The sequence below is a fragment of the Staurois parvus genome, unplaced genomic scaffold (assembly GCF_062004578.1).
Source record: "Staurois parvus isolate SC_StPar_1 unplaced genomic scaffold, SC_StPar_1.0 ptg000042l, whole genome shotgun sequence".
NCBI classification, from domain to species: domain Eukaryota; kingdom Metazoa; phylum Chordata; class Amphibia; order Anura; family Ranidae; genus Staurois; species Staurois parvus.
This window is the reverse complement of record NW_028317838.1, coordinates 1,317,544-1,336,448: the sequence shown is the minus strand read 5'-3', so window position 1 is coordinate 1,336,448 and position 18,905 is coordinate 1,317,544. Positions and strand designations below refer to the sequence as shown.

The window sequence follows — 18,905 nt, the reverse complement described above, 5'->3', positions numbered from 1 at the left end:
TGTATGCACTGTGCAAGTGCAAAGGAGGAGGTTAAGTGGAGGAGATGGGATGTGTCCGGGTTGTCGAGGTTGACAGGGATGTTGAAATACCCAAGGATGATGGTGGGTAGCTCAGAGGAGAGGAAGAAGGGTAGCCAGGAGGAGAAGTCATCCAGGAAGCAGGATATGGATCCAGGAGGCCGGTATATCACAGCAATCTTCAGGGGGGTTGGGGAGAATAGTCGGACGCAGTGGGCCTCGAAGGAGGAGAAGGATAGGGAGGGGGGGTTTGGGAGGACTTGGAAGGTGCTCTGTGGTGACAGGAGCAGACCAACCCCACCACCTTTACGACCGTTAGGCCTGGGTGAGTGGGTCCAGGTGAGACCTCCGTAGGAGAGTGCAGCAGGGGAGGTAGAGTCAGTGGGCTGGATCCAGGTTTCTGTGATCGCTAGGAGGTTGAGGGAGCGGGAAACAAAGAGGTTGTGGATGGCGGTAAGCTTGTTGCACACCGATCGGGCGTTCAGGAGTGCACATGAAAACAGGGGGGGAGATTTAGGGAGCAGGAGGACAGATACTAAGTTGTGGGGGTTGTGGCGGGACGTGGAGGTGGGAGGGTGTTGTGCGGGTGAGGGAGGTGGTGGAGGGCCAGGATTCGGGGAGATGTCTCCCGCGGTTAGGAGGAGGAGAAGGGTGAGAAAGGTGGCATGGGAGCGGGATGTGCAGGAGCGTGAGAAACTACTAGTGGAGGTGTTCGGGTCAGTGGGAGAGTGGAGTAATAGGAGGAGGTGGTGGGTGCCGTTGAGGGGTGAAGGAAGCAGTGAGGACACAATATACAATTGTTTGGGAGGGGCAGAGGGATATAGTGAATGGATTTTGGGAATGGAGGAGAGGAAAATGAGAAGGAGGAGAGGAAGAGGCATTTTGGGGAGGTGATGAGAGCAATAGTAGGGAGATGATAGCAATGAGGGGGAGATGTACAAGTTTTGGGGTGGAGCAGAGGGGTAAAGAAATGAGATTTGGGAACAGAGGATAGTAATATGATAAGGAGAAGAGGGGCGTATTATATAAAGGTACACGGAGTGGGACTCAGGCATGTAAGAGATGTTTCCCAGGGTGTTTGCTTGCAGTCTGTCCAGCGTGCAGTAGAGTTTCTTGCTGTTGTGTCTTCCTGCTGCTGAAGTTCTCCTGCTTTAGTTCAACTGCTGTGTTTAACTGCATCCCACTCCTTCAACACAGCACTCAATCAGAAGCAGCACCCCCATCAGAGACTGTGCCCCCCATCAGTGATCTCCCCCCATGAGCTGATCTAAATTTATAGGGAGATGCTCAAATGAGCATTCAACTCCACCCCAATTAGAAGCTGATAAGGATCACATGAATAGTGGGGGATGTTTCATTGGGAACAGGCTACAGTCATAAACCTGAGTGCAGCTGGAGGTGAGGAATGGTCAACATACACAAATATAAATACACCATTTGTTCTGAATTTAACAGGAGTCAATGCGTTTTCCTAGTTAAGAGCGGAGATAGGAGATAGATGCATTTACCCAGAGGAAAGAGCAAATAACAACAAAGGGCCAGAAGAGAACTAGGGAAATGAGGAAATAGAATTTGTTTCCCTAAAACTTGCTTAGCTTATGTATATATTGCTGACCATCAGATTTACAGAGCTATATTTCTTTTTACATAATTCGGACAACCCCTTTAAGGTTTTTTTAGGCATGTTATATCTTAAATGCACTTATGTGAATTAATAGTAATTTGGACTTTAAATTTGGTTAAAAACCCATAATATAAAAAAACCCGAAAAATTATTATTTTTTTATAAATTTGAAGACAATTTTGCAGTTTGAGGCAAATCATGACGTCTAAGAGTTTTTTCAATATTTTATTTGTTTTTCAATATTTTTTTATTTGTTTTCAGCACACCAAAATACATGGAAATTAGATGAAAATAATCAAACAGCTTTTTAGTCGCAGACCTGTGTAATAAGTAAGACACACAACAAGTAAAGCCCAACTTCAGCTAACGCTTCTACAGCAGTTACAGCAACAGGTTCTCTATAAGGTCCAACCCCCCATATGAATGACAACTGACAGTTGTGAGCACCCCCAGCAGTGTTATAGGATTTGCCCCAACCCCTCCAACTGCCATTTTTCCCTAAACACTTAGTCTTCAAAAGGAAGTACAAAAAAAAAAAACAATCTACTGGGAGGGACAACAAAAAATTAAAACAATGGGAGACTCAGAAAAAACAAAGCCTGCTCTGCTAATGACAGATTTCATTATTAATGTCATTAGTGATTTTGCCCATAGTTACACTTTGGTGCCAACGTTGTAATATTTCCAGGGAGAAGAAGTTTTCTTTACAAACTTTATACCAAAAAGAGATGTGTGCACTCAGAGTGATTACTGTGAACCCCAATCAGAGGAATGTCAGTCCCCCGGAAGAAGTGGTAGGAATATGACCGCACACTCAGCACTTTGTAAGTTCAGATCTCTGGCAGTTGTATTGTGTGATTAGTCTATGGAGAGGAGTAATAGCTGGAAAGAGAAAACATGGAACAAGGATTTCTGATCTTCACCTGATGGAATCCCATTTGGCAGAACCACATGGAACACAAGTGGCCAGCTGGGCTTACGTTTTACTGCTGAATACATCCCCTAAATCAGCAGTAACTCAGTATTGGAAGGCCTGCATCAGCTTGGGATGTTGTTTTCTCACTGAACAGAGACTTCTTTCTAGCTGGTGTCACAGTCGCAGACCTGCCTAAAAGGTTGTCATCCATGAGATGATATCCTACAACCTCACAAACACCCACTTTCCTCTCTATGATCACAATCTCATCACCTTCACAGTCTCCTCATCATCAAACACTTATCCCTCCAAGCAGCAATCACCTGCAGAAACCATCACAACTTGAACCCTTCTCCTTTCCACTCTGCAACTGACCAACTCTATGACAGAATCTCTCCCCTGACCTGGCCATTGCATTCTATAACAGTTCACTTTCATCCACATTAGACTCACTTGCTCCTCTAACCACATGAAGCATCAGGCCCCGACCATTACAACCTTGGCAGACTGACAACACCAGAGATCTTAAACGACATAGTCGTGTGCTGGAGCGAATGTGGCATAAAACCAAATCTCACCAAGCATTCACCCGATATAAATCTGCTTTCTTCACATACAATTCCTCCCTCCATGCTGCCAGACAAGCCTACTTTGTCACTCTCATCAATAGCTTGTCATCCAGTCCTCGTTGTCTCTTCTCTACTTTTAACTCTCTACTTTCTCCACCTCCACGTAGTACCTCACTCACTGCTCACGAGATTGCAAATCACTTCAAAAACAAGATTGATGCAATTCATAGGGGCATCTCCACTGCACAGACATCCATCCCACTTAGCATACCTTATACTAAACCTCCCTCAACACTTTCCTCTTTTGACCTTGCTACTACCGAAGAGGTCACTAAGGTTCTCTCAGAAGCCCGTCTCACTACCTGCCCCCTGGACCCTATCCCCTCTCGACTCTTCCGGTCACCCCCCTCTTCCCTCATCTGCTCCCTCACCCACATCTTCAATCTCTCCCTCTCTACCGGCGTATTCCCCTCACCTCTAAAGCATGCGCACATCACTCCCATACTTAAAAAATCCTCCCTGGACCCCACCAACCTGAACAACTTAAGACCCACCTCCCTGCTCGTTTACTTTTAAACTCTTAGAACGCTTAGTCTACAATTGCCTGAGCTCCTCCCACCTCACCGACAACAACCTTCTTGACCCTTTACAGTCTGCCTTTCGCTCACTACACTCCACTGAAACTGCCCTACTAAACCTCACTAATGATCTACTAACTGTTAAAACCAATGGCCACTACTCCGTACTCATCCCAACCAATGGCCACTGCTCCGTACTCATCCCAACCAATGGCCACTACTCCGTAGCCATCCCAACCAATGGCCACTACTCCGTAGCCATCCCAACCAATGGCCACTACTCCGTACTCATCGCAACCAATGGCCACTACTCCGTACTCATCCCAACCAATGGCCACTACTCTGTACTCATCCCAACCAATGGCCACTACTCCGTACTCATTCCAACCAATGGCCACTACTCCGTACTCATTCCAACCCATGGCCACTACTCCGTACTCATCCCAACCAATGATCACTACTACGTACTCATCCCAACCAATGGCCACTACTCCGTACTCATTCCAACCCATGGCCACTACTCCGTACTCATCCCAACCAATGATCACTACTCCGTACTCATCCCAACCAATGGCCACTACTCCGTACTCATCCCAGCCAATGATCACTACTCCGTACTCATCCCAGCCAATGATCACTACTCCGTACTCATCCCAGCCAATGATCACTACACTGTACTCATTCCAACCTATGGTCACTACTCCATACGCATCCCAACCAATGGCCACAACTCTGTACTCATCCCAACCAATGGCCACTACTCTGTACTCATCCCAACCAATGGCCACTACTCCATACTCATTCCAACCAATGGCCACTACTCCGTACTCATCCCAACCAATGGCCACTACTCCATACTCTTACTACTTGACCTCTCTGCAGCTTTTGATATGGTTGACAAATCCCTTCTCCTCAAAAAACTCCACTCAGTTGGCCTCCAAGACTCTGAACAAGCTCTGCAATAGGTAGGAGAACCAGGAGAGAGCAGAGTTAACTATAACTCTGCCTCCTCCTCTTCACTCCCTCTTTCCATAGGGGTACCTCAAGGTTCCGTTCTTGGACCCCTACTCTTCTACATCTACACCTCCTTCCCCTACTGCCATGGTTTTAAGTACCATCTCTATGCTGATGACACACAAATCTATATTTCTACTACTCACCTCGCCCCTTCAGTCTCCTCTCTCATTACTAACCTACTAAGCGACATATCAGAATGGATGTCACTCCACTTCCTCCAACTCAATCTTAACAAATCTGAGCTCTTAGTATTCCCCCCCAGCCTGTGCCCCCTCCCTGACTTCTCCATCAAGACCAATAACACAACCATCAGTCCCTCCCCCCATCAAAAAATGTCAAAACTCAGTTCATCCGATCATTACATTCCAGTTTGCTCACAGATTTTAGTTTGTTTCTTTTAAAGTAACATTTTAACTTTTCCCTTCTTCTCTAGCTTGTGGGATGACATTGGGGATGTGAAACAAACCTGTGACACCTGAAACTTCTTTAATATTCCTTTTCTTCCAGAATTTAATCAATGCAGAAATTTATGAAACCTCCGGTGATAGATTAGACTGGCATTAACTATAAAACTTTGTCACATTGAGAGCATTAAAATGGCTTCTCTCCAGTGTGCCTCCTCTGGTGTTTCATAAGATCTGACTTATATGTAAAAGCTTTATCACATTCAGAACACTGATATAGCTTCTCTCCAGTGTGAACCCTCTGGTGTCTGATAAGATTTAACTTCTGAGTAAAAGCGTTATCACATTCAGAACACTGATATGGCTTCTCTCCAGTGTGTATCTTCTGGTGTCTGATAAGATTTGACTTCACAGTAAAAGCTTTATCACATTCAGAACACTGATATGGCTTCTCTCCAGTGTGAATCCTCTGGTGTGGGATAATATGTGATTTATCTGTAAAAGCTTTATCACATTCAGAACACTGATATAGCTTCTCTCCAGTGTGAATCCTCTGGTGTGTGATAAGACTTGACTTCACAGTAAAAGCTTTATCACATTCAGAACACTGATATGACTTCTCTCCAGTGTGAATCCTCTGGTGTGTGATAAGATGTGACTTCAATGTAAAAGCTTTATCACATTCAGAACACTGATATGGCTTCTCTCCAGTGTGAATCCTCTTATGTCTGAAAAAATTTGACTTCTTTATAAAAGCTTTATCACATTCAGGACACTGATATGGCTTCTCTCCAGTGTGAATCTTCTGGTGTCTGGTAAGATGTGACTTCTGTGTAAAAGCTTTATCACAATCAGAACACTGATATGGCTTCTCTCCAGTATGAATCCTTTGGTGTCTGATAAGATCTGACTTCCGTGTAAAAGCTTTATCACATTCAGAACACCGATATGACTTCTCTCCCTTGTGAACCTTCTGGTGTGTAATATATTTTCTTTCCATTGTAAAATCTCCAAATAAGAAGTAGTTTGAAATGACTCCTCTTATTTATACTTAGTTGGACTTTATTGTAAAGTCATTGTCACTTCCAGAACACTGAAATTACTTTTCTCCTGCTGGATCAATGTGGAAGAGGATCCAAACCATGACTTTTAGAACACAGATATGACTTGTATCCCGTGTGAATCCTCCAGTGAACTGCAATAAAGACTTTCAGTCAATTAAGACATCCATATGTCTTGTTTTCCATGTGACTCAGCTGTATTCATGAAGACCAACATGACCGAAAACTTGGTTCATCAATCCACCTGTACAAAAAAAAAAAAAGAATTTTATATAAAGCTAATGGCCACTATTCAGTGCTCCTACTCCTTGACCTCTCTGCGGCCTTCGACACAGTTGACCACCCCCTCCTCCTCAAAATACTACACTCCCTCGACCTCAGAGATTCTGCTCTCTCCTGGCTCTTATCCTACCTGTCACAACGCTCTTTCAGCGTTACCTATAATGCTACCACCTCCCCCTCACTCCCCCTCTCTGTTGGGGTCCCTCAAGGCTCTGTCCTTGGGCCCCTTCTCTTCTCCATCTACACCTCCTCCCTTGGCCAACTCATACACTCTCACGGCTTCAACTACCACCTCTATGCCGACGACACACAAATCTATCTCTCAACCCCCCACCTCACCCCCTCGGTCTCCGTCCGAATCACACACCTACTGAGCGACATATCAGACTGGATGTCGCTCCACTTCCTTAAACTGAATCTCTCCAAAACCGAGTTTCTTGTCTTCCCCCCAGCCCGAACCCCACCCCCCATTGACTTCTCCATCACATCCAACAACGCCAATATCAAACCCGCCCTGCAGGCCAGAGTACTTGGTGTCATTCTGGACTCCAACCTATCCTTCCAGCCCCAAGTCCAATCTTTAACAAACTCGTGCAGACTCCACCTCCGCAACATGCAGACTCCACCTCCGCAACATGCAGACTCCACCTCCACAACATCGCCAAAATCCACACGTTCCTAACCCCAGAAACCACTAAACAGCTCATCCACTCCCTCATCATATCACGACTTGACTACTGCAACTCCCTCCTCACTGGCCTGCCTCCCCGCTGGCTATACCCGCTTCAGTCGATCCTGAATACGGCTGCCAGACTCATTCACCTTTCCAACCGCTCCGTTTCCGCCACCCCCCTCTGCCAATCCCTCCACTGACCTCCACACCCCTCTGCCAATCCCTACACTGGCTTCCGATTGCGCAACAGATCAAATTTAAAATCCTAACACTGACGTACAAAGCTGTCCACCATACTGCCCCGAACTACATCACTGACCTAATTTCCAAGTACCGCCCAGCACGCACACTCCGCTCCTCACAAGACCTTCTTCACTCTAGTTCCCTGGTCTCCTCCTCCCATGCCCGCCTCCAGGACTTCTCCAGGGTGTCACCCATCCTCTGGAACTCACTTCCCCAACCCATCAGATTATCACTCTCCTCTCCTTTAGGCGCACCCTGAAAACCCTTCTCTTCAGGGAAGCCTACCCCCTGCTATCTTGACCGACCTCCTCCACTCTTCCTACCACTCCATCCCCCACAGCTATCTCCTCCTGTACCACCATCCCCTCCCTTCTAAATTGTAAGCTCGAAAGAGCAGGGCCCTCAATCCCCTCATGTTTTGCATTGTATTGGTATTGTTCTGTCACATGTTCTGTCCCCCTTTGTAATGTACAGCGCTGAGCCAACTATTGGCGCTTTATAAATACTGTATAATAATAATAATAATAATAATAAAGGGCTACATAAAGTTGCTTTCTATTTTTAATGCTCATTACGAAATACATCTTATGAATAGAAAGAATATGTACAGCATTATCTACAGTATTTTTTAATCAAATGCTTTTATTAATAAAGTTTCTAAGTGCGCACAGTATTCCCAACATTCAGCCCAGACAATGGAGTCATACATTCTCACGTATAGGCAGTTGTGGCACTGTTACAGATCATACAGAACAATAACTTGCTTTGTCTATGGTGTCACTTTTACCTTTTATAAACAAATGAACAGAGAAAAGAAGAAACAGCCTAGAACAATTCAGCTGTACACGGCAAGTAACTCCCCCCAGTACATACAGTTGTGTTCAAAATAATAGCAGTGTGATGATAAAAGTGACTAAAGCTGAAAATCCTTCTAATAGCTTTTATTTCCATCCACACAAATGCATTGGGAACACGACACATTCTATTCCAAATCACAACATGAAGAAAAATATATCAAATTTGTGTTGTTCCTCTAAAAAAAATGGAAGAAAAGTGAATATTAGACGGTTCAAAAAAATCGCAGTGCTTGTATTCTTCTTTACAAACTCCAACATTCACTATATAAACTGAGAAATGTTTGAAGATTTTGCTTTCCTTTGAATGACTTCATGAATATTTGGTTGTAGTCGCACTGTTTCTGAGAACTGCTGTACATCTGTGTTGCATGGAGTCCCCCAACTTCTGGCCCCTGTGATCAGGTATTCCAGCCCAGGATGATTGGACCACATTCCACAGTTCTTCTCTATTTCTTGGTTTTGCCTCAGAAACTGCATTTTTGATGTCACCCCACAAGTTTTCTATTGGATGAAGATCCGGGGATTGGGCTGGCCACTCCATAACGTCCATCTTGTTGGTCTGGAACCAAGATGTTGCCCGTTTACTGGTGTGTTTGGGGTCGTTGTCTTGTTGGAACACACATTTCAAGGGCATTTCCTCTTCAGCATAAGGCAGCATGACCTCTTCAAGTATTCTGATGTATTCAAACTGATCCATGATCCCTGGTATGCGATAAATAGGCCCAACACCGTAGTATGAGAAACATCCCCATATCATGATGCTTGCACCACCATGCTTCACTGTCTTCACAGTGTACTGTGGCTTGAATTCAGTGTTTGGGGGTCGTCTGACAAACTGTCTCCGCCCACTAGACCCAAAAAGAACAATCTTACTTTCATCAGTCCACAAAATGTTGCACCATTTCTCTTTAGGCCAGTCAATGTGCTCTTTGGCAGATTGTAACCTCTTCAGCACACGTCTTTTTTCCAACAGTGGGACTTTGTGGGGACTTCTTGCAGATAGCTTGGCTTCACATAGGCGTCTTCTAATTGTAACAGTCCTCACAGGGACCGTCACACCTTCTTTCATCTTCCTGGAGCTGATTGTTGGCTGAGTCCGCCCCATTTTGGCTATTCTTCTATCCATTCCAATGGTAGTTTTTCGCTTTCTTCTACGTCTTTCAGGTTTTGGTTGCCATTTTAAAGCATTTGTGATCTTTTTAGCTGAGCAGCCGATCATTTTCTGCACTTCTTTATATGTTTTCCCCTCTCCAATCAACTTTTTAATCAAGGTACGCTGTTCTCCTGAACAATGTCTGGAACGACCCATTTTCCTCAGAATTTCAGAGAGAAATGCACTGTAACCAGCATGTACAACATTTGCTGCCTTCCTTCCTTAAATAAGGGCAATAATTGCCACCTGTTTATCAAAGAATGAATGACCTCACTAATAGAACTCCACACTGCTATTATTTTGAACACGCCCCTTTCAATGAGTGATTCAATGACACAGAATCAGCAGCATGCATGTCATGATTTTTGGGTCTGTTGGATTTCTATTACTCTACTACACCTGCTAGGAAATTATTTGCCATGTAGAAATATAATTTCTACCAAAAACTGTGATTGATCCGGTTAGTGATGTCTGACTGCTATTATTTTGAACACAACTGTACATAGAAAGCTGACACCGTTCAATGAGGCCCGTGTCTACAGGATCATACCCCAAGTATCAGTCTCCCATGTAGTCACCATTCAGTAGGATACAACTGGCCGTTCTCCTTCTATGGGGCTAAAAGAGCTAAGATTTTAAAAGCCTATGAAGAACTAACTAGGAGTGAGCAAGGAGTATCCAGCCAGTGCTGCCAGACATACATCTCCTGGGAGAATTACAATGTTGGTAAGTTAGTTTTCACATGTTAATGTGGAGATCACCTGCTCAATTCACTGGTGTCTGCTGGGAGTTTGAGATGATAGCCAAGATCGGGATATTTTTTATGGTCAAGCAGCCTCACTATTGCTATATGACTTGTAATAGGAGGAGGTGTAAATAATTCCTCCTCTATTGAGACCAAGAGGCACACCCGAGGAATATTGAACACCAACATTACAATACTGGTCATATTGTTCCACTTTTTGAATAATTTTGGACATCTCCAAAACGTGTATCAAATCCTCGACAACACCACTACAATTGGGGTCATAAGGGGAAATCCCTCCTGTCCTAGCTGAACAATTGAGCTGGAGTCCTGAAAGATCTATGCAAAAGAAATGACTGAGTTTCTGTGAAGAGGACAGAGAGATGAGAGGTATGGAGGTCACAATCACCTCCCACCACTCTCTCTTATTTTCTCTGTTTCCCATTTCTTTCTATAAGTCTTCGGTAAGAGTCAAAAGATGGGAATAAATAGATGAGAGATCATGCCTTTCCCACTGGTGTCATCTGAAGCCCATTAACAAGTGTGAGAGTGATGTGAAATCTGTATCTGATGGAAGTAGCAACCGATGGATGGGATCTAATGTGTCTACTAAGTCCCACCTGGTAAGATGTTGAAGTTGGGCAGCTATAATATAAAGTCTAACATTTGGTATTGCTAGGCCTCCTTGGTCTTCACCATACTGTAGAGTAGTGAGTTTGATTCTAGCTGACGGCTTCTTCTAAATGAGTTCCCCAAACTGGGAGTCTATACTGGAGAACCACTTACGAGGTGTCCACATGGGAGAATTGTGGAGTATATAGAGGAATTGTGGGGTCCATATCTTCTCTTGTTCATAGATGTTATTGGAAAGAGATAATAGTTTTATGTGTTTCCAGTGCCGGCATCTTCAGTGTGGGCACCCAGCTGTAACAGCTTGCGGCTTCATAGCCGGGTGCCCACTGAGCATGTGCGAGTATCTCTGTGCTTTGTGAATGGTCCTGTAGTCTTCTAGGACCTTTCATGTGTCCCAGAAGACTACAGGGAGGGAGGGGGGAGGACAATGTCCGCTTCTGATCACCTAGGTGATTGCAGCAGAAGTGGGAGCGGGTACCTGCCAATTTTGGTTACCCCCCCAAAAGGTGCCAGTGGGGTCCTTAACCACTTGCCTACCAGGCACTTATATCCCCTTCCTTACCAGGCCAATTTTCAGCTTTCAGTGTTGTCGCACTTTAAATGACAATTGCGCGGTCATGCAACATTGTACTCATATGAAATTTTTATAATTTTTTTTCACACAAATAGAGCTTTATTTTGGTGGTATTTACTCCCCGTTGGGTGTTTTATTTTTAGTGCTATAAACAAAAAAAGAGCAAAACATTTGAAAAAAAAGTTCTTTGTTTCTATTATAAAATTTTGCAAACAGGTCATTTTTCTCCTTCACTGATGTGCGTTGATGAGGCGGCACTGATGGGCACTGATAGGCAGCACTGATGGGCACTGATAGGCGGCACTGATTACACGGATTAGAGACTAACCGTTTTTATATTTCATGTATGCACTTTGAAACGTCAACTTGGGACGTTTATCACATCTATACTCCACCATACGCCTCAGTGCGTGCATTTATTTATGTCACTATAATTGATATGGAGATCATAGTTGGTCACTTTTATATTATCCATTGTATCTAGATACATTTCATTCATGATATTTATGATTTTACATTTTTTTCATACCTTTAGCGCTGCATGTGTTTTATTTATTATTGATTAGAGGGTTTTGAGGTTCTTACCTTTCATGCCAGCTGCTCCATTTCTATATTTATCCAGCGCTCATTTTATCTTATTGGATGAGGCAGCACTGATGAGCTGGCACTGTTAGGCGGCACTGATGAGCTGGCACTGTTAGGCGGCACTGATGAGCTGGCACTGTTAGGCGGCACTGATGATGGGAACGGATAGTCACTGATAGGCAGCACTGGTGGGCACTGACAGGCGGCACTGATGAGCTGGCACTGTTAGGCGGCACTGATGATGGGCACCACATGTGAAGGTGGGTAACTGCTTCATAGCAGCCATGGAAACAAGTCAGGGATTAGTATGGAATGAATGCAGTAATCTGGGCAGGGACCAGGTACCTGAGGGGAGAGGTCTTTCCTATAGGCAGCACTGGTCACACATATATATATTAGGGCATCAACTCTTGTCAGCGTCAGCTCTGAGGAAAGGGACACGTCCCCGAAATGCATCAGCAGGCTGACAGCACAACCAGTCGGACTCTCTGACATCAGTTTGGGCCATCACTGTGGCTTTTTAGGCTTTTTCATGTACATATTCTGTGATTATGTTTTTTGTCTTTTTTATTTTTTTTTTTTAAATAAAGCTTGGATAATGCGCTAGGTGTTTGCACCGCCTGTGTGACTTTTTTCTTTTTTACCAGAGCATGAGAGTTTTGTGGTTAGTCTCCATGGCTACTATATTTTGGGAGGATTTCCAAATGTAGATTTAAATCCCATTCCCACTTGGATGTATATGGTATGAAGTGTAAGGTGGTAGAGCTGGTAGCTGTGTATATAAGGTGGAAATCAAACCTCTGATATGGGGGTCACATTTACATACGTGTTCAAACCTTGTCATGTCTGGGAGGGAGGGGGTTGGTGTGTAAGTAGGAGGAACAAAAGTGATTGATCTGAAGATATCTAAAACTTTCAGGTCTAGATATTTTGTGGGAGTCACATAGGGTTTGGAAGGGTATAAAGGAGTCTGGTGTTGAACTAGACTAGCTCTAGGACAAGCATGAAAAGAAGATGGAGGCGTCCATGCCGGATAAAAGCCTGGATGGAGGAGGTATGCCATGAGTGGGTTATGGGGTGACTGTAAGGTGTATCAGAACTTAGACTGTCCCAGATAGATGGGTAGTGTTGAGTAATTGGGTGTTGGAGTGAGCGATGGTCTCTGGAGTGTAGCCATAGTAAATTGGCAACTGATAAGGGGTCACAATCTACTGACTCTATAGTGACACATGGGGGGGGGGGTCACTTTTACTGCGTGATATTTAGGGAGTTGAGCAAGATGTGCAGCTTGGAAATATTTTGCAAAGTTCGGAAGCCCCAGACCACTCTAAGTTTCGGTGAGGTACGGATAGACCTGAGCAGATGCAGTTTAATAGTGCCCCATACATAAGTGGTGCCGTGACACTAATATGCAGAGGAAAAAGGAAGGTATATATATGGGTAGGACCCAAAAAAGATATAATATTTTGGAAAGAATTGTCATTTTTTACAACCGTGATACAACCCATCCATGAGAGGGGTAGTCTGGACCAGGATGTCATAATATTAGTAAGGTGTGTTAACATAGGAGGGTAGTTAGTAGAATATAGAATATTGAGGTCTGCCATCAGCTTGGGTCCTAAATCAGGAATATATTGACTGGACCAAGAGAAGGGTGGAGGACGTTGTAGTTGTGACACAGTTAAGGAGGGTAGAGAGATATTAAGAGCTGTAGACTTTTTGGGATTCACAACCAGGTCCGAAATCACTGCAAATTGGTCCAGGCATTGGAGAAGGTTGGGTGCTGAGATCAAAGGAGAAGACATGAAGAGGAGATTGTCATCAGAGAAAAAGCATAACTTATGATGATGACCGCCAAGTTCTAATCCTTTAATATTTGTGTTAGTTCTTATCAGCTGTGCTAAAGGTTCATTCGCTAGAAAAGGAGGGGGGGGGGCAAGGGGCAGCCTTGCCTCATTCCCCTTTGTATGGAAATAAAGTCTGACTTGTAACCCACGTACCTCAAGTAAGCCCTTGGGGGGGTGTAAAGGGGTGATATCCATTGGAGTCAAAGGCTTTTTTTATGTCTAAGGAAAGGAAACAGCCGGGTATGCGGCGTATGCAAGCTGCATGTTCTAGCAAAATCACTCTGTGGTCTCGGCTTGGCAGTGGGGGGTTAAAACCCATCTGATCCTTGTGTATCAAGGTGCCTATGATGGAGTTCAGCCATGCAGATAGGATTTTTCTAGGATTTTAACATCCAAGTTAAGAAGGAAGATTGGTGTGTAATGAAGCCATGTGGTGTGATCTGATTGGGGTGCAGGTAGCATAGAAATGACTGCTGTTAGGGAGTCTGAGCAGAAAGAATAACCTTTGAGTAAGGCATTAAATGCATTAACCAATAAAGGTGGAAGGAGGTTAGTAAATATTTGGAATATAGGGCTGTAAGCTGTCTGGGCCAGGCCGCTTATTAGACTTTAGGGACTTGATGGAGTTCGGGACCTCAAGTTCTGTAATAGGTGTTTCCAGGGAAGAACATTGAGAAGCTGAGAGTGTTGGTAGAGATAGGCTTGAGAAAAGTCCAGTGGCCTGCGATTCATCATAGGAGCCGGTCTCAGAGTATAATTCTGCTAGATGTTTGTGGAAGACCTGTAATATTTTATTAGGATGGCTGGTGTGTGAAGTTTTTGTAATCTTTAAATGGACAAGTCTGTGTGTGTGGTCTGAGGTTCGCAGTCCCAGGGCTAGAAAAGTGTCAGGTTTGTTTGCGTTCATATAATGTTCATGCCTGGATTGGCGTAGAATTTTTTCATCTGATTCTGTCAAGAAAACACCTATTTCTAGCCTGGACTTGTCCAGGACAATCTATGAGAAGGTGAGGGGTCTGATTGGAAGGCTTTGTTGGCCTGGTGAAATGAGGTTTCTAAGCGGTGATGGATTGCTCGCTGTCCTTTCTTGAGATGTGAGGCTTGGCTGATACAGGCTCCTCTAATTACAGACTTATGGGCTTCCCAAAAGGTCAGGAGAGAGATGTCATCAGTTGTGTTATGTGTCAGGTATTCTTTGATGGCTAGTTCAATGTCCAGTCTGTGGGATGGGTGGGCCATTTAGACTCCATGTAGTGCTAGTTTGTTGGGGTACTAAGGAGGAGAGGGTCAAGAGGACAGCTTTGTGACCAGTCCAGGGGTAAGGTATGATGATTCAGGATAGGAGGGCTGGGGACATACCTCTAGTCAGAAATTTATGGTCAATGTGGAAGAAAGTTTTCTGTGGATATGAGTAGTATGTATAGTGTCTTCTAGCTGGGTTAGCTTCTTGCCATGTGTCTATGAGAGAGCGTTGTTGGAGTTGTTGCTGGAAGGAGGATGTGGATGGATAAGAGGTTATGGGGGTGTCACGGTATGGGAGCCTGCCAATTATTAATCCCCTTATTAATGCCTTGTATCACATGCCCTCAGAGTCCTGCTCTGTATTGTTCCAATTGTCCCCTGTGTCACTGGCCAAATGGTCTAATTAAATTACTCTGGACCCCTCCTCCCTTCCCCCTCATGCCAAATTCCTGAACTCTCTGGACAGGACCCATTGCCATGGTAACCCGACAGGAAGTATCCGGTTACCAGCTCAATACTTAAGAGAGAGCAAGGAAACCCCCCCCCCCGTGTGTTCTCCTGGCTGTGTGTGAGAGGTAAGGCTGTGCTGAGCGCCAGCTCCCCGTCCTCCTCCTCATCTCCTGGACTGTATGTGCTGCCTGGAATCCCTGCTCGGCTGTCCCCGTGAATCTGCCTGGATCTATCCCCTGCCTGGACTGAACCCCTTGTTCTCCGTGAGTACCTGCTTCCCCACTGTTACCTGAACTGTTACGGTGGTGACTCCAGGCACCCCTCTCCTGTGTCGGACTACCCCTGTTACAGGGACACCCCCTTGGCTCTCCTAGTGGACTATAAGTGGGTGGGGACCCTCGTTACCCTTTAGTGGCAAATCCACCCTGTCTGCCACCCCCCGTATTGAAGGACTGCCGTCTGTTTGTCTCAATAAAGCTTTGTGCATCGGTCATCCTCTCTGTGTGTTCTGTCCTGCCTTTCCTCCGTCACAGGGGGATTTGTCTAAAAAGGGATAAACTAGCTGATTGGAATTGCCACATAGTAAAAGTGTACCTAATTTATGGGAATCTATTACTTGTAGCAAATGGGAGTTATAATTACAATTGCTGCATAGTATGAAGCTATAGTGACCTCTGAGGTCAAGGAGGTGACCCATTAGAAAATATAATGGCTCTCTGGGTCCCAGATCCCTGCCTTGGGTGTAAAGGGAGTAGAGCAGTGGAAAGCTTTGAGTACACCTGTGTGTTTAGTTGCGGCAGAAGCCATATAAACCTGTGGGTAGGAAGAGCTGAGATATTTTGGCATATGGCTGGCACTGAAATGAGTCTCCTGCAGGCACACCCCATGTGCTTTGGCAGAGGCAAAGGATTTGAAGGCCTTCATTTTTTTATTCCCCGAACATTCAGGGTACGTATATTTATTGGAGCCATGATAAAGGACAGATGCAAAGCTGATTGTAGGTGTTGCATCATGGCGAGATCATCACCCCTGGGACAGGAATAAGAGAAAGAAAGGAAAAAAGAGGAAGAAGCAAGGTTAGTAAAGAGAGAAATGTCTGACAAAACAGGTCAGGAGGCCAAAAGGCCATGATGTGAAAACAGGTAGGTTGTCCATCTGTCTATGTCACTGGGATATAAATGGACGGGAAGAAAACAGTCCTGGGCAGGCCCAACTCGGGCTACCAAGGAAAATGTGGGGGAGCAGTGAACATCTTCAGAAGCCAAAGAGGCCAAAAAACAGGATATTAAACATCTGTTGTATAGAGGAGTCAGGCCAAGGATAGACTATTGGGATGAAGATGTCAGCCTGCAGATATAAGCAGTTGGTAAGTGTATGCATTGTTCAAAGAGGCTATGCTTGGCTGGGTATCATGGGCATTAAACAGCATTAGACCACAGCTGGATGAAAGGGTGATCCGTTTGTTATTTTGTTGTCCAGCTATTAGTAGAAGGTTTAGCTAACAGCATTGAGCTGTTAGTTGCAAAAATTGTAGAATTATACTACATATATATTTTGTTTACAAACGTTTTTATTTTTTAAGAAATAGACTTCAAAATGGCATTACAGCTTCAAATAGAATATACAAGAGAAACAAGGAACAACTGCAGTATTCATTTCAAAGTTGAAATTATGTAGAATAAAGGGAAAAAGAGAAAAGAAAAAAAAGAGAAAAGAAATTTAGTACATGAGCAATATAGGTAGAGAGGTAGGCAGAGTTATAAAACGATCAACAAAGTAACTCAATCAATCAAAGCATAAATGGTCCTTATTGATCTAGTAAATGCCTGTGAGTTCTCCAAAGTTCCCATTTTCTGTCAAAAAATGCATCTTATCCAATAGAGTATAATGAATTCTCTCCATGAGCATCACCGCATCAACTCTGCAGAACTGTGGTCAACGGTACTGTGAGGGATTTCCAATGTAGGGCAATAGCCCATAGGGTGGATATACAAATGCTATGGATTAGCCTCATAACCTCAGTCTGAACTCCCGAGATAGGGGCTCCCAGTAGGCAGGACTGCATAGACAGATGCACCGCAGCACCTGCCACTGCAGAGGCAACTTCAGAACCTTTGCGTCACACCAATGAGAGGCTTGGGCAGGCCCAAAATATATGCACTAGAGTATCAGCAAGGCCACAGCCCCAGAAACAAAGGTGGGACATCCCTGGATACATGGCGTGTAGTCTAGATGGGGTATGATACCATCTGGTTATTACTTTGAGGGCCGTCTCACGGACAGAAAGATCTAGAGCTCTTACACACATTATCCACCATGGAATCCCAATCCTCATCAAAAAAAGTGACATCACTATCAGCCTCCCATTTCTGTCTATAAAGAGGGGGTGAGGGAAAGAAAGGAACCATAAATTGGCGATACAAATCTGAAATAAGACCCCTGCCCCTAGGAGAGTCACGGCTAATACATTCAAAAAATGAAATCGGAGATGAAGACGTAAGACCAAAATGTGAATTAAAAAAATATTTAATCTGTCGATAATGATAATATTCACAAAGCAGAATACCAAAAAGTATGCGTAGCATCTCAAAAGTGATACAAGATCCTCCTCTCTGAAAGTCAGATAACCTAATAAAGGACCTATCATACCACCAACGGAATACCTGTGAAGATGAGAATGCTGCAATAAAATTTGGGTCACCAAAAAATGATGAACCTGGTGAGACAGGGGAGACAAGATTCAATTTAAGTTTATAACGGGACCAAAACATCAATGATTGGGCAACAATGGAGTTATAGAGCAATAACGAGCGGGGGGGGGGGGGGTATTTTGGACCATAATACACCTGGTAAATAGAAAGGATGTATAGACTGAGATTCAAATCTGATCCATGGGACCTGGGAAGTAATAGTCACCCATTGTGATAGCTGTGCGAAACGGGCTGACAGGTAGTAAAGCCAGAAATTGGGGAGACCAAGGCCTCCCACCCATTGTGACCGGTAGAGGACCGATGAAGTAAAATGAGGGCGTTTGTTACACCAAATAAAATTATTAATAATCCATTGAAAGCGATCTAAGAACGTTTATGAGACAGGGATTGGGAGTGATCTAAATAAAGTAATTTAGGGAAGACATTCATTGTTACTGCCGTGACTCTGCCCAAGAATGAGATAGGGGATCCATGCCAGATCTTCAATAGAGGTGAGAGGTGTGACACACATGGTGGCCAATTAGCAGCAAATAATTTTGAGTATCTGGGGGTGAGGTTTATACCTAGGTATGAAATCTGATCTGTGGTTCAACGAAATGGAAAAGAATTGCGGAGAGATGCACCCAGGGAATCAGGAACATTAATAGGCAGAACTACTGATTTAGTACAATTTACAGTAAGACCTGATACTGTTACAAAGTCATTCAATAATGAGCAGAAGTC

At 44.3% G+C, this 18,905-nt stretch overlaps 1 protein-coding gene across 1 annotated transcript; it reads right to left on the bottom strand.

Annotated features, from left to right (window-relative positions):
- Positions 1–5,062: 5,062 nt before the first annotated feature.
- LOC149470484 (uncharacterized) lies at positions 5,063–6,426 on the bottom strand. Its single transcript, XM_089663378.1, has one exon. It carries the CDS (start codon positions 6,124–6,126, stop codon positions 5,314–5,316), a length of 813 nt encoding a protein of 270 aa, XP_089519504.1. The 5' UTR covers positions 6,127–6,426; the 3' UTR covers positions 5,063–5,313.
- Between the last annotated feature and the right edge of the window lie 12,479 nt (positions 6,427–18,905).